The sequence below is a fragment of the Canis lupus genome, chromosome 31, assembly GCF_011100685.1.
Source record: "Canis lupus familiaris isolate Mischka breed German Shepherd chromosome 31, alternate assembly UU_Cfam_GSD_1.0, whole genome shotgun sequence".
Taxonomy (NCBI): Eukaryota; Metazoa; Chordata; class Mammalia; order Carnivora; family Canidae; genus Canis; species Canis lupus.
The window spans coordinates 37,491,891-37,506,876 of record NC_049252.1 but is presented as its reverse complement, the minus strand read 5'-3'; the positions used below and the strand labels follow the sequence as shown (position 1 = coordinate 37,506,876).

Below are 14,986 nucleotides of genomic sequence, written 5' to 3'. Positions count from 1 at the left end.
ATTTCATTTTGTTTTGATTTTAGGAGAAACTTGCTCTTCGACAGCAGCTGAATGAAGCAAAGCAGCAGCTCCTGCAACAAGCAGAATACTGTACAGAAATGGGAGCAGCAGCCTGCACCCTTTTGTGGGGTGTCTCCAGTAGTGAGGACGTCGTCAAAGCCATTCTGGGAGGAGTAAGCACGACCGCTGGGCTCCCTGGATGTTGTTGATCAGTGTTTATGGGACACAGAGGGTACAATGTGTACGAAGGCATTTACAGATGAAATCCATGTCTTACTTTCATTCATCAGACAGTGGTGGCATACCAGTATGTAGGGTCCACTGTAAGCTGGTGCTCTAGGGGGTGCGTAAAATGAAAGAAATAAGACACCTACTCTCCCAGAACCTGTATGGTATTTGTGGAGATAGTACCGCTTCCATATTGTTGCTTGACCTACACACACTTAACAAAGTTTAAAGTACTTCTATGTATGTTACCCCACAGGTACCATAATACTTGATTTGTTTAAAGTTACGTGTTATTTAACATATGTATTAATAGTGCACACACACATCCACACTCAGGAAACTCAGAAGAAGAGAGATTTGAAATGGGCTTTGATTAACTTGAATAGGTGGCAAGGGCAGAAAATGGGGAGGGGAGAGGCAGCATAATCAAGGGCATGGGCTGAGAAGCCTGAAGTTAGTTTTAGGGATGGTGCCCAGGTCTGCTGACTGAGAGTGGAGGGCTAGTGTGGTAAAGTTATGGGGAGATAATGATCCAGAAGGAGGATGGAATGTGATTTTGGAAGACCTCAGATGCTAGGTTGCTGATTTTCTCTGGTAGGTGGTAAGGCTGGATTCCTGAGGGTTTTGAGTAAAAGAGTGGTGGAAAGAGAGACTTCAGGGAGATTGTCCTGACCTCGAGTGAGGGTAGGTAGGAGCAGGGTGGGCATGGGGACAAGACAGGAAGACTAACTGAAAGGCCCTCCGAGTGGCTCACGCAGTACCCTGCTGTGGGGGGCAGGGAAGGCAAGTGTGGTGCCAGAGGATGAGAGGGGCCAGAGAGCTTGTGGCTGCATTCTAGGAGAGGGGTGTGCTTGTGGACAGAGATACAGATACGAGGCCAGCAATAAATTACTTATGACGTAGAGAAATAATTGTGTGTGACTTTAGGTGGAGAAATTGTGTTTTAACATTTATTGAGCTTTATTCAGGTGTAATTTACACATCATAAGATTCCCCCATCTGTGAGCATACAATTTAGTGATTTTAGCTCATTTCCAGAGCTGTGTAATCATCACCACAACCCAGTCTTAGTACATTTATATCAGCCCATGAAGTTGCCTTGTTCCATTTGTAAATGTGTTAGCTTTTACGCTATTCCTTAGAACCCTGACACCCCAGGAAGTGCTTCAGAGGTTCTGCATACTTGGAGGGACTTCTCCTAAGTAATGAAGATTTAAACTGCCCAAGAAGCCTGCTTACTGCCTTCATCTCTTGACATGTTGAAGTTTCTGTTAAGATTTTGTTTGAAAATCCATTCTCCCATGGTTGAAACCTGTGGTTTCATGCCAAGAACCAACAGAGAACATATTTTTCTAGCATATTCCTAGAGTATTTTGGGTGAACTCACCCTAACACTTCCACCACTGTATAAATTTGTGCTGTTCCCTCACATATATTTTATTTTGCTCTTTCTATCAGTCTGCAGGGTAATTTTTCTACAGATTCCAAACTTCCTTTTTCTGTTCTTTTTGATATGGGAACTTGTAATGAAGGAGCAGACTTTTAAATACTGCTTCTGTAATTAAAAGAGAGTCTTCCTTTTGTGTGCTTGTACTCTTATAAAGTATTGTATGAGTATTTGTGCAGGGGTGTGATACTTTCCTTTCCAAACTTTCAGGATAAAGCTTTGAAGTTTTTCAGTATCACCGGTCAAACAATGGAGAGTTTTGTGAAGTCACTGGATGGGGATGTCAAGGAGCTTGATTCTGATGAAAATCAGTTTGTGTTTGCTTTGGCTGGGATTGTAACAAGTAAGTAATTCTTTTTAGGCACAGTGACTGTTAGAAGTGTTTCTAGAGTGATGATTACAGCCAGGTGTGTGTGTGCAGGAACATCTCCCAGGAGCTTTTTAAATGGCCTTTGGTTCTTACTGTAGAGAATCTGATTCAGTGGGTGTGGGATAGGTACAAGGTGTGTGTGTTTTGGGGAGCATCCCCCCACCAGGCGATTCTGATAAGCATCAGTGAGTAAGAAGACTGATCTAGAAAACACAGGATGAATTGCATGTTCTGTTCAGTTCTGCACATGGAAAAAAGTCAAAACTGGAAGTTTAGCTACTCATTATTTGGAATCATTTTACTAACATCTAGCTAAAATAGAAGCCTTAAGCTAAGAGTGAGAGAAGCCCTTGCTCTTGTTTTGGTACAATAATTAAAGAATTCCAAAAACCTAAATTGTCTTCCAAAGATTATAGTTATTCTTATGATAGAATTCTATGATAAAACTGCTGTAAGCGATAAAGCCAAATGACTATATAATTAATAAATCCTATCTTAGTGTAGTGGGAGGTGGTGGATACTAGTGAGTAGTATTGTTCTGAGGTCAGTGAAGTGGTTCGGTTCATTGCCACGACTGTGAGTTTTGCTCTTTATGTTTTTACTCTGTTTATGTTGCTCTTTCTTCTCTTTATCCTATGCTATCCTGTTGCTTTATCCTATGCTACTCTTAGGGTAATTCTCTGCTATTAAAGAGAGGAAATCTTATTTTTCCTCATGGCATTATCCTTCATCTATTGAAATCCTAACGAGGTAGATCCTGTGTAGACATTTTCTTCATAATCCCTTAAAAATTTGTGATACTTCTTTGAGGTGGCTCTTGAGACTCTGACAGTGGCCGGGGCAAGTCCTGACTTAGCCCAGCCCTTTCCCAGGACGGTGTGGCATGCTTCAGACATCACACCTTCAGGTGGAGGGGGCTTGCACTGCTCCAACTTTTCAAATTGCTTTAAGGTCTTTTTTCTATGGCATTTGCAGACTTGATGATTGGATTCTCTGCTGTTTGCAGAGGATGCCACAGGCCTATGACAAATATGATTCGTCATTCCGCCAGATTGTGAGTCTGAGCCTCTTGAGTAGCTGACTAGTGTGGAGCAGTGAGGTGGTTGGCCAGTGGGTAAAGCAGCCTGTTGCCTGACACAAGATCAGCTGGGCCTTGTTTGTTCTTCCTGGGAGTGGCCTACATGGATACTCACAAAGAGTCGCAAAGTGCGCATTTACATTTCACTTAGGCATTGTGAATTTTATTTGGAAATTACTTACTCTGGTGGTACTTTATTAAAGTGCTGCTTCACAGAGGTTGTGGAGGCTTGTGCATCGCCAATACCAAGCTTCTGTCCTATGGGAGGAGTAGGCAGTAACAGTAGAGACCTTGGGTTAGCTGTCAGATAGATCCTCTGCCTTCTAAAACAAGGATTCTTTTAAAAAAAAGTTTATATACAGTTGGTATTTTGATAGGTATTGCATTAAATATGTAGATTGCTTTGGGCGGTATAGACATATTAACAATATTTGTTCTTCCAATCCATGAGCACGGAATGCCTTTCCATTTCTTCGTGTCATCTCAGTTTCTTTCATAAGTGTTTTATGGTTTTCAGAATACAAGTGTTTCATCTCTTTGGTTAGATTTATGCCTAGGTATTTTATTGTTTTTGGTGCAACTGTAAATGGGATTGATTCCTTAATTTCTCTTTCTGCTGCTTCATTATTGGTGTATAGAAATGCAGCAAATTTCTGCACATTGATTTTGTATCCTGTGACTTTACTGAATTTGTTTATTAGTTCTAGCAGTTTTTTGGTGGAGTCTTTCAGGTTTTCTATATAGGATATCACAGCATTTTTTCACAGATCTATAAAAAACAATCCTAAAATTTGTATGGAACCACAAATTTTCCAAAAGACCCCGAATAGCCAGAGCAACCTTGAGAAAAAAAAAAGAACAAAGTAGGAACCATAACAATTCTGACTTAAAGTTATATTTCAAAACTGTAGTCATCAAGACAGGATGGTATTGGCACAAAAATAGACATATAGACCAATAGAACAGAATAGAAAACCCAGAAATGAACCCACAACTATATGGTCAGTTAATCTTCGACAGAGCAGGAAAGAATATCGACTGGGGGGAAAAAAACCAGTCTCCTCAACAAATGAGTGTTGGGAAAACTGGATAGCCACATGCAGAAAGAGGAAACTGGACTACTTTCTTATATCATACATAAAAATAAAGTCATAATGGATGAAATACTTAAATTTGAGACCTGAAACCATCAAAATCCTGGAGGAGAATACAGGCAGCAACCTCTCTGACATTGGCCATAGCCCTTGTTTCTAGATATGTCTCCTGAAGCAAAGTGAACCAAGGCAAAAATAAACTATTGGACTTTATCAAAATAAAAAGCTTTTGTACAGCAGAGGAAACAACCAACAAAAGTAAAAGGCAACCTATGGAATCGGAGAAGGTATTTGTAAGTGACACATCTGATGAAGGGTTAGTATTTAAAATATATAAAGAACATAAAAAACTCACCACTCCAAAAATGAATAATCCAATTAAAAAATGGGCAGAAGACATGAATAGACATTTCTCTGAAGACGACATACAAATGGCTAACAGGTGAAAAGATGCTCAACATCACTCATCATCAGAGAAACACAAATCACAACCACAATGAGATACCACTTCACACCTATCAGAATGGCTGAAATCAACAACACAAGAAACAACATGTGTTGGCGAGGGTATGGAGAAAGGGGAACCCCCTCCTGCACTGCTGGTAGAAATGAAATCAGTGCAGCCACTGGAAAACAGTATGGAAGTTCCTCAAAAGGTTAAAAATAGAACTATGACCTGTGACCCAGCAATTGCACTACTAGGTATTTATCCCAAAGATACAAATGTAGTGATTCAAAAGGGCACCTGCACCCCGATGTTTATAGCAGCAATGTCCATAATAGCCACACTATGGAAAGAGCCCAGAAGTCCAGCAACAGATGAATGGATAAAGAAGATGTGGTCTATATATACAATGGAATATTACTCAGCCATCAGAAAGGGTGAGATCTTGCCATTTGCAATGATGTGGATGAAGCTAGAGGGTATGAGGCTAAGTGAAATAAGTCAGTCAGGAAAAGACAAATACCATATGATCTCACTCATGTGGAATATAAGAAACAAAACAAATGAGCAAAGGTACAGAAGAGAGAGAGGCAAACTGAGAAACAGACACAAAGTCTAGAGAACACACTGATGGTCACCAGAGGGGAGGCGAGAGAGGGGATGGGGAAATAGGTGATAGGGAGTCAGGTGTGCACCTGTCCTGATGGGCATTGGGTTTTGTATGGAAATGTTGATTCACTCTATAGTACACGAAACTAATATTACACTGTATGGTAACTAACTGGAATTTAAATAAAAACTTGAAAAAATTAAATTTTGCATATAGTAAACTCCCCCATTACAGATTGTTCTTCTACCTTATTGCTGTTTTGTGAGTTTTGGCAAATGCATATAGTCCTGTAGCCACCATAGTTAGGGTATGGGACAGTTCCAATTATCTCCCTCAAACCTCCCCCACCTTTCCTTTTGTCACTGTGCCCTCTGTCCATTGTCAGCCCCAGATAACTGCTGATTTGGCAGTATTTTTAACTTTTAGCTGAAAAATTTTTTAAAGATTTTATTTATTTATTCATGAGAGAGAGAGAGAGGCAGAGACACAGGCAGAGGGAGAAGCAAGCTCCATGCAAGAAGCCTGATATGGGACTTGATCCCGGGACTCCAGGGTCACACCCTGGGCCAAAAGCAGGTGCTAAAGTGCTGAGCCACTCAGGGATCCCCTAGCCAAATTTTTCTTACTGGCCCTTATGGCATCCAGTGTTTGCTCCAAGTAAGAAATGCTTACCTTATATCTCTCCTTGGAGCACCTGCCTTTTCTGATTTTACGGTAGTTGGTTGATCTCCGGCATCAGCTCTCTGATAATGTCCAAGATAAGTTGTGATTTTGCATATTATCTCCTTCACTCCTTTTAAAGAATAGAGGTGTAGGTCTAAGATTTTATTTAGTGATTTGAGAGAGAGCACGAGCAGGGAGAAGGGACAGAGGAGAAAGGGAGAAACAGGCTCCTTGCTGAGCAGGGAGCCCGATGGGCTCCATCCCAGGATCCTGGGATCATGACCCAAGCTGAAGGCAGATGCTTAGCCACTCAGCCACCCAGGCGCCCCTCAGTAACTTTTATAGGAGTACAAATATAGATGGCCAATTGTTATCACAGTCCTGTGGGACGAACTTGCTTAGCTTGCAAGGAAAAAACTTATTGCTCTAGTTGTAACTACTTTCTTTGCTTTTTTATTATTCGACAGTTATAATTGTACCCCTTGCATCTTAATTCTTGGTTTATTCATTCAAACAATATTACATAATAATTAAAGAATCAAAATTGCTTTTTGATTGTTGGTAATTTTTATTTATTTATTTTATTTATTAACTAAAGGTTTTATTTATTTATTCATGAGAGACACGATGAGAGAGAGGCAGAGACGTAGGCAGAGGGAGAAGCAGGCTCCAGGCAGGGAGCCCGATGTGGCGCTTGATCCTGGGTCTCCAGGATCACACCCTGAGCCAGGGGCAGGTGCTCAACCACTGAGCCACCCAGGCATTCCCATATTTTTATTTATTTTTATTTTTATTTTTTTAAAGATTTTATTTATTCATGAGAGATACGGGGAGAGAGAGAGAGAGAGAGAGAGAGAGGCAGAGACACAGGCAGAGGGAGAAGCAGGCTCCACGCAGGGAGCCTCACATGGGACTCCATCCCGGGTCTCCAGGATCAGGCCCTGGGCCGAAGGCGGTGCTAAACTGCTGAGCCACTCAGGCTACCTGATTGTTAGTAATTTATAGGCAGGATTGGATCCAGTTTGTCTCTCATGGACATAAGAGCTCCTGAGAATTGATAGCAGAGCACCCTTGTGTCCATGACCATCACCTCTACTTCAGGCAAGCAGTATGAGAGAGAAGATGGGCTGGAAGTTGAGGCACAGTGTCCAGTTCAGCTTTTGCCTCTGACCAGCCCTGTGTTCTTATGTCTTTGGCCCTCAGTTTCATCTCCTAAGAAGACTCTTGGTGCCTGAGGTCTGCTCTAACCCTAGGCTTGAGTGGTTGTGCGTGTGGAAGGAAAAGGTGCCAGTTTTGTACCTTGACCTACATATGGTTTTGTGTCACCCAGTCCGAGTCTGCAGTGAAGAGTCCGTGGATGGGCATTTAGGTGGTTTCTACTTTTTGGCTCCTACAGGTGATGCTGCTGTGAACATTCGTGGATAAGTTTCTGTGTGAATGTATATTTTTGGTTCTCTTGGGCATGTACCTAGGCATGGAACTGCTAGATCACATGATAGCTCTGTGCTCCACTTTCTGAGAAACCACCAGACCATTTTCCACAGCAGCTGTGCCATTTTACTCTGTGATGGCTACTTTCTCCTGTGTCTTCAGGACAGTCCATCTTTTTCTGTATGTGTGTGTATCTTTGGTGGTGTTGGAGGTGGTGGAGATCTAAGAGCAATCATCAGATCCTCTTGTCTACATCCTCACCACTGTTGTTGGACCTCTTGAAAGGCGAGGTTGGCTTGTAGAGAGCTGATTTCCAGTGTGAGCAGTGATCACCGTCATTTTATCTTGGTTCTGTGTCTGAATCATTTATTGAATCAGCTGTCAGGACAATAGCCAAACAGAATCATTTAAGACTTAGGCAACAGATGTAACTGGAAGCACTAGAAGGAGACAGACACTCTGAAACCATGACTCACATGACTTGATAAGCAGCTCAGAATCGCCCCTTCCCCTGGTGGGAGAGGACCCAGCAATAAGCAGCACTAAGGCAGGGTCTGGGCAGGAGTGTCCTTCCTCCGTTCTCTTCTGACATGGACAGTTGTTAACTAGAGAGATAACCAGGAGGTTCTCTGTCATCAGACAGGTGGACTAAGGGGGCTGGGTTGAGGGTGTTCCATTGACCTACTGTCATATGAGAAGGAGGAAGGAGCACCGTTTCATGATTACTTAATTGACTAGAAGAGAAGTGCTGGTATTTCTAGTTAGTGATTGGGATGATACTGTGTGTGGTGCCGTCTGGCTAAAAGGTGATCCTAGTTCAGGCCTGCAGACTATCGAATTTGGCTGAGTGGCAATTGCTCTGAGACAAGCAGGCATTAAGCCTTGCCTTCTGGATCATGAGACAGGTTCTGAGAGGCAGGGGTCGTTGATGCATGCCTTGTCGTTGAGGTAACCTGGTTAGACCATCCCTTTTCAGCCTCAGCACTAGAATTTTCCACTGTGGGGGCCTTCCTGTGTGTTGTAGGAGTTTAACAACTCTAGACTCTACCCATTAGAAAGGCCAGTAGCAGCCTGCTGAGTGTGACAATCGAAAATGTCTCCAGATATTGCCGAGTATCTCCTGGAGACAGTCAGCTTTCCCTAGCTTTCTAGATCATGAACTTAACTTTTCAGGTACATATACAGAAAGATTTACGATAATCTGTGATATTAGAGGTAATTGTTAAAAGATATTTTAGGATCATTGAAGACATATTTTGTTTCTGTATTCCACGGGTATGGTTCTGACATGTTTGATTTAGTCCAATAACACAGAGGTCTTGCTAATTCAGAAAATTTGGTATGTATTATTTACAAACTATAGAAATGATCCCTGAAAGTATAGTCTTCTGTGTGTATTATTTATAATATGCTGTAGCGTTCATGCTGCAGATGAGATGTTCACAGAAAACAGATCCAGGATGAGCAGTAGAGATTAATGTATTGAACGTGTAAATTGTAACCCTGTTGTTACTGTTGTTGTTAATTTATTTTTAAACAACTTTACTGAGATAAAATAATGCACTCTGCAATTCGCCAATTTAAAGTACACACTTTGATGGCTTTAATATATTCATAGGGTTGTGCCTCCGTTTCCACAGTCCATTTTGAATCATTTTTATCACCCTGATAAGGGAGAAACCCCACTAACCTGAGCCATCACTCCTCAATACTGCTGTTCCTCAAGCTGTGGGCAACCACTGATTGGCTTTCTGCCTCTGGATTTGCCTGTTCTTGGCATTTCATATGGTCGAAACAGAGAGTATGTGGTCCTCAGTGCCTGGCTGCTTTCTCTTAGGGTGGTGGTTTTGAGGTGTGTCCATGTCGTTCCTTTGTATGGCTGTCCGGCTCTACCCGTTTATTCATTTATCAACTGATGGATGTTTGGGTTGTTTCTGTTGGTTTGTTATAATGAATAATGATGCTGTGAACATTTGTGTACAAACTTTTGTGTGGACATGTGTTTTCATTTCTCTTGGATGTGCAGTAGGGGTGGACTTGCTGGGTCAGATGACCATATGGCTTTAACCACTTAAGGGCTTGTCAGACTATCTTCCATTCCTACCAGCAGTGTCTGAGGGCATCAGTTGCTCCAGGTATTCATCAGTATTTTTTAAACTAACTTTTTGATTGTGGCCATGCCCAAGTAGGCATGAAGTGGGATCTTACTGTTTTTTTTTTTTTTTTTTTGTAAAGATTTTATTTATTTATTTGAGAGAGCATGAGCAGGGAGAGGGAGAAGCAGACTTCTCCCTTGGGGGACCACCCAGGCGTCCCCCAATGTTCTTTTAAAAGTAATCTCTTCTCCCAATCTGGGGCTTGAACTCATGACCCTGAGATCAGGAGTTGCATCTTCTTGTGACTGAGCCAGCGAGTGCTCCTCGATTCTTTGTATCTTTAACACCACACATAACTGACACCAGATTCATTTCTTAAATTATATAATTACTGTGGTAACTTATAGAAATGTCTGTAAAAATTTTAAAGAAAAATAAACCTGGAAAACATAAGTACATTTTTTGGCAATCCTTGATCATCTTGGAGTTGCCTCCTAAGTGTTCCAAACAGATGGATGAATAGGGGGGCTGTGGAGGAATTTAGTCATATTTATTTTACTTTGTAGTTTTCTCTTTAGTTATTGATACCCAGTGAAGTATAGGCTTGGCATTTGCTATCTGATTACAGGACACATGGTACAGGACTTTATTTACCTGTACCATGTTGTGTTTTTGTTGTGTTTTGTTGGGTGCTGTTGCCTGTTGAGATACAGTAGGTTTTTTACTCTGTAACTTTTTCTTCAGTGATACTTCAGTGATGTCCTGTTCTCAATTGTAACAAACCACCTGAACTTGAGGTCTTTAAACTGGGATGGTCACTTACTTTGCTTATGCTCTTGCAGTTTGCTCAGGGCGTGGCAGGGGTGACTTGCTGCTGCTCTGCAGCATGTGGGGCCTCAGCTGGGCTGTCTCAGAGTATGGAGGGCTGGAACAGCGGGGGGCTGGTGGAGGCCCTCTCCCCTCACGTAGTCTCAGGGCTTCTCACTGTATCTTCTTACTGTGGTCTCTGCATCATGGCAGCCTCAGGATAGTTAGGTTTCTTTCTTAGTGACTCTGGGCTTCTAGAGAAAGTGGCAGGAGACCAAGGTAGCAGCCATCAGGCTCCTTCCCACCTTGCCTTGAAAGTCATAGTGTTAGTTCCACTGCATTCTGCTGTCACACTTGAGTCACGGGACAGGGGCCTGTCCAGGGTTTGCTTGCTGGAGGCATGATTTGTGGAGAAGTCATCTCTGGAAGCTGGCTACTAAAGGACGTAGCTAGATGTAGGTTTTTCTGTGGGGTTTCCAGGAGGTGGTCTGCTGTAGTTACAGGAAAAAGGCTTTCCTCTGAAAAACTGCCTTAAAATGACTTTTATGAGTTTATGATGCCAAATGCTTAAAGGTTAAGTTTCCCTGCAAGTGTTTCTTTCCTAAAATTACAGTGTGTCATATACTAGAAAATATAAGTATCAGGTTCAAGTTCATTGAACAAAGAAGGTAAGATCATGTCAGTGAAGGGTCCCGTCTTCAGTAAAATTATAGCTGTTGTGAAATTATATACCAAATAACACAGCACTGATTTATGAGGCAAAATTTGCTGGAAAGGCAAACAGAAGCGGGAAAAAATCTGTTAGGTTTAAGAGACTTAATATACCTCTTTTTATTCTTCTCAGTCCAGATAGTCAAAAATAAATAGGCATGCTGAGCATTGATTTCATAAATTTAGTCTGGTAGCATAGATAAAAGTTTATATTTTGCCATCAAATTATAATTAATAAAAGACAGAACTAGTAAGTGATAAAATTCATCCTCCATTCTTGATAATTATTAGCAAACTGAAAGTTGAAGAAAAGTTACTTAAACTTGTAAAGGGTATCTACGAGGATCACACACACAGCAGACACCAGGTTGACCTGTGAACTCCTGGAAGCATTCCTGTTGAAATCCGGAGGATGAAAAGGCTGCTGCCGCCCTGCTTTTCTTCCAGTTTGGCCTGTTCCTCTGAGTTAGGAATTTTAGTTCCTGTGAATCATGCTTTATTGTTAGACCCAGCTAAAGAAAAGTCTTACCAACATGCACATAAATACACTTGGAGCATTGCTATAACCTTACGGGTGTTTGGTAGCATTGACAGAGCCTGTATTAGCGGCAGCAGTGTCCCATGGGAGCAAGTGGGATTACCTGGTCTGATCTCCATGCTGGCTTTTCAGGCCCTCAGGCATGAAGAAACATGATACTTGCTGACCCATAATAGAACGTAAAATTTAGAAAAAGAGCCTTTTCAGGATTAGTGTTCATATTCTTTTTTGATCTCATGATTTCAATTTACTATTGTGGTTCAAAGTCATTAAGGATCTTTCTCTCCCAGGATTGAAAGTGCATTTTAGTGTCTTTGGTCCCAGATAAAGTAATATGCATCCACCTTCTGTTTGAACCCTGACTACCCATAGCTGTTTAATCCACTATTCTGGAGCATGGTATCCATCTGCTGTGCTGTGGTCAGGTTGCAGACAAATTTAGATTCTGTGCTCTATTCCGCTCCCGAGGCATCTGCTAATCACAGAGGACATTACTCAGCGTCCTAGTAACTGTTGTGGTTGTCAGTTACTCTCTCTGGGCTGTCAGTTCTGTGGATGACACTGTTTGATGGTACCTTGTGGGCTATTCTGTGTTTTCATTAGGTCTCTTAGGAGAAAAATAGCAAAAAATACTCAGGCAGAAAAAAAATACTCAGGCAGGGTTTTCTGAACTCTCAAGTTAACATTGACTTTGATGCTTTGTTTTATCTTTTTGTTGCAGATGTTGCTGCCATAGCATGTGGTCGAGAATTCTTGGTTAACTCAAGTCGGGTGCTGTTGGACACCATACTGCAGCTTCTGGGAGACTTGAAGCCAGGACAGTGTACCAAACTCAAAGTGTACGGTGGATGATATTAAAAAGTTCATGTTTGTTTACTTATTAGTTAGAATTTGCTGATTGGGCTTCTTTTTCAAGTAAACACAGTTAATTTGGTAATAGTTCTAAAAAAAAATAGAAGAAATACATTACCTGGAGAATTGCGGGATGCACTCTTTATTCAGTACTATTTTAGAAAAATAGTAAGAAACAAAAAGAATGTTCTCACCTTAGAGCAGTGAGTCCGAAATACTATTATATGACACTTAGGTTATATTAGTTAGCTGAAAACAAACTTACAGGTATTTGTTATAACGGCATCCTGCTTCCACATAACAAAATCTGTGTTCAGTTTCTACTGGGTAGCAAACCTAGTGGCTGACAAACACCCCCTTCACAGTTCTGCAGGTGGGAAGTCTTGGGGTGGGGGGGCTCACCTGGGTTCTCTGACAAGGGTTTTGCATGGCTGAGATCGAGGGGTTGTCCATGCTGGGTTCGTCTCCAGAGATTCTGGGCAAAACTGTGCTTGCAGGCACATTCCAGTTGCTAGCAGATCCAACCTGAGGCCGTGTTTCCTCGCTGGCTGTCATGTGGGGCTTGCTTAGCTTCTGGGTTGATTGAGTTTCTGATCATAGGAGCCACCCATCTTCCAGCTCCGACCGCCCACTGAATCCTTCTTCCATTTGGAAACTCTTGGACTTTCTTTTCTGCTACCAGCTGGAAAAAAGGCTCTGCTTTTGATAGGCTCATGGGTTTGGGTTAGGCATCACAGGATAAACTCCCTTTTGATGAACTCACCTGATTAGTAACCTCAGTTACGTTTGCAATGACTCCCTACCATATAACTTAGCACAGCCAGGGTGTTATGTTCTGTGTCCAGCCCTGGGGATTAGGGCAGGAGATGTTGGCCATTTTAGGCCTCTGCCTACCACACTGTTCATTCTGACTGGCTGGTTTCCTCCTTGGAAGATTGCTTATAATAATAGCTTCTTTAAAGTCCTTGTCAGATATTGACATCTTGGGCAGGTGTCTCTTTTCTCATGTGAGTTGGGATTTTTCCCATCTCTTCGTGGGCTGAGTAATTCTGGGTTGTATCTTGGACATTTGAGCCCCTGGATCATGTTTGAGCTGTGAAAAAGGCTGATGTTTTTGTTTGATGAGGCAGTCCGCCTGGTTGGGTCCAGGTCACAGGCTCAGAGTAGCCATTGTGCTTCCAGTGTCACTTCCAGTTTCAGAAAGCCTTCGCGGTACAGCCGGCTCTGCCCCTCCTCTGCTCCATCTGTGCCAGCCCGAGAGACCTGGGTCACCACTGCCAATTTACTTCTCGGGCTGGGATGTGCTCTTTGTGGTGAGAATCACACATGCCCAGCTTGACGTGAGGCCAGGGGTTCTCAGCCTTGTGGGGTCACCTGCATGATCTCTTAACTCCCCACAGTGTGCTTGGTACTTGTTAGTTACCCAGGGCCCCCTGCCAGCCCCTCACCTGGAGTGCTGGCATGTGCCCTGCTCTGTCCTATGCTTCTGCAGCTTCCAGAGGTGAGGGAGATTTCCTTCCCACACAGTGGGGGTGACGTAGGTGCCCTTCTTGCCGCAGAGCCCCTTCCTACTGCTTTCCTGGTGCATGCTCTGTGCGAGCCAGTGCTACTCCTGGGCTTCGGGGCTGAGTGGTAAACTTGCTGTGGGGCTGCTGGTTCTTAGACTTCTGGACTACTTCCCAGGCTGCCTGCTACTGTTTACTCTTCAGGGGCTTCATGTAGCTGCTCCCTGTATTCCGTTCAGAATTCAGGGCTACATTCAGTGAGAGCAAGAGGGTGGGGTGTGTTTTTTCCATCTTATCTGGAACCAGATTCTCAAGTCTGTTCTTACGTTTTGTACACACAAATACATGTCCATGAGCAATCTGTAATACATCATAACGTATAGCTCATATAGTTTTATGTATGTTTTTACACATTGTGGATCTAACTTTATTAGATTAAATCAATCTAATTTCTGTTAATTTCTTTTAAATATTTTGCATTAAAGGAGGCATAACATGAATTATCCCTGACCGATGGACACTAGTTTGTTTGTTTATTTATTTTTAAGATTTATTTATTTATTCCTGAGAGGCAGAGAGAGAGAGAGAGAGAGAGAGAGAGGCAGAGACACGGGCAGAGGGAGAAGCAGGCTCCATGCAGGGAGCCCGACGTGGGACTCGATCCGGGGTCTCCAGGATCACTCCCTGGGCTGAAGGCAGGTGCTAAACCGCTGAACCACCGAGGGATTCCCTGGACATTCAGGTTTTACATTCAGGTTTTACTCGTCACATGTAACAGTGTGCAGAACATCTGTGGCAGAGATCTCCTTGCTAACCTGTGTGAGTGCTTCTCCAGGAGCTGTCCCTAAAGTGTGATATTTGAGAAGGAAGGAATAACACTTTTAGGTTGGGTAAGATGCGAAATGGGTCTCCAAAGTGTGCACTTCCACCCACACGGCAGTGGTATTCTGGGTCTCCCACAACCTCCTCAGTGCTTCGTTATTTTTTACCGTCTTCTAAAGAATGCTTGTGTTGTGTACATCCATCTGTCTGCCTGTCTCTAGATGGATATTACCAGTGAAGTTGACACTCTTTGCACATGTTCATAACAGTTTTTTCCCCTGTGAATTAC

General features: G+C 42.6%; 1 protein-coding gene across 2 annotated transcripts in view; it reads left to right on the top strand.

The window, feature by feature from the left end:
• Positions 1–14,986, top strand: part of HSF2BP (heat shock transcription factor 2 binding protein) — a 101,712-nt gene that overhangs the window by 27,324 nt on the left and 59,402 nt on the right. For both annotated transcript variants that reach the window (XM_038581595.1, XM_038581594.1), the window contains 3 exons: positions 24–173; positions 1,886–2,018; positions 12,240–12,357. In XM_038581595.1, the coding sequence (XP_038437523.1) occupies positions 24–173; positions 1,886–2,018; positions 12,240–12,357 (401 nt within the window). The remainder of the gene's footprint in view (positions 1–23; positions 174–1,885; positions 2,019–12,239; positions 12,358–14,986) is intronic.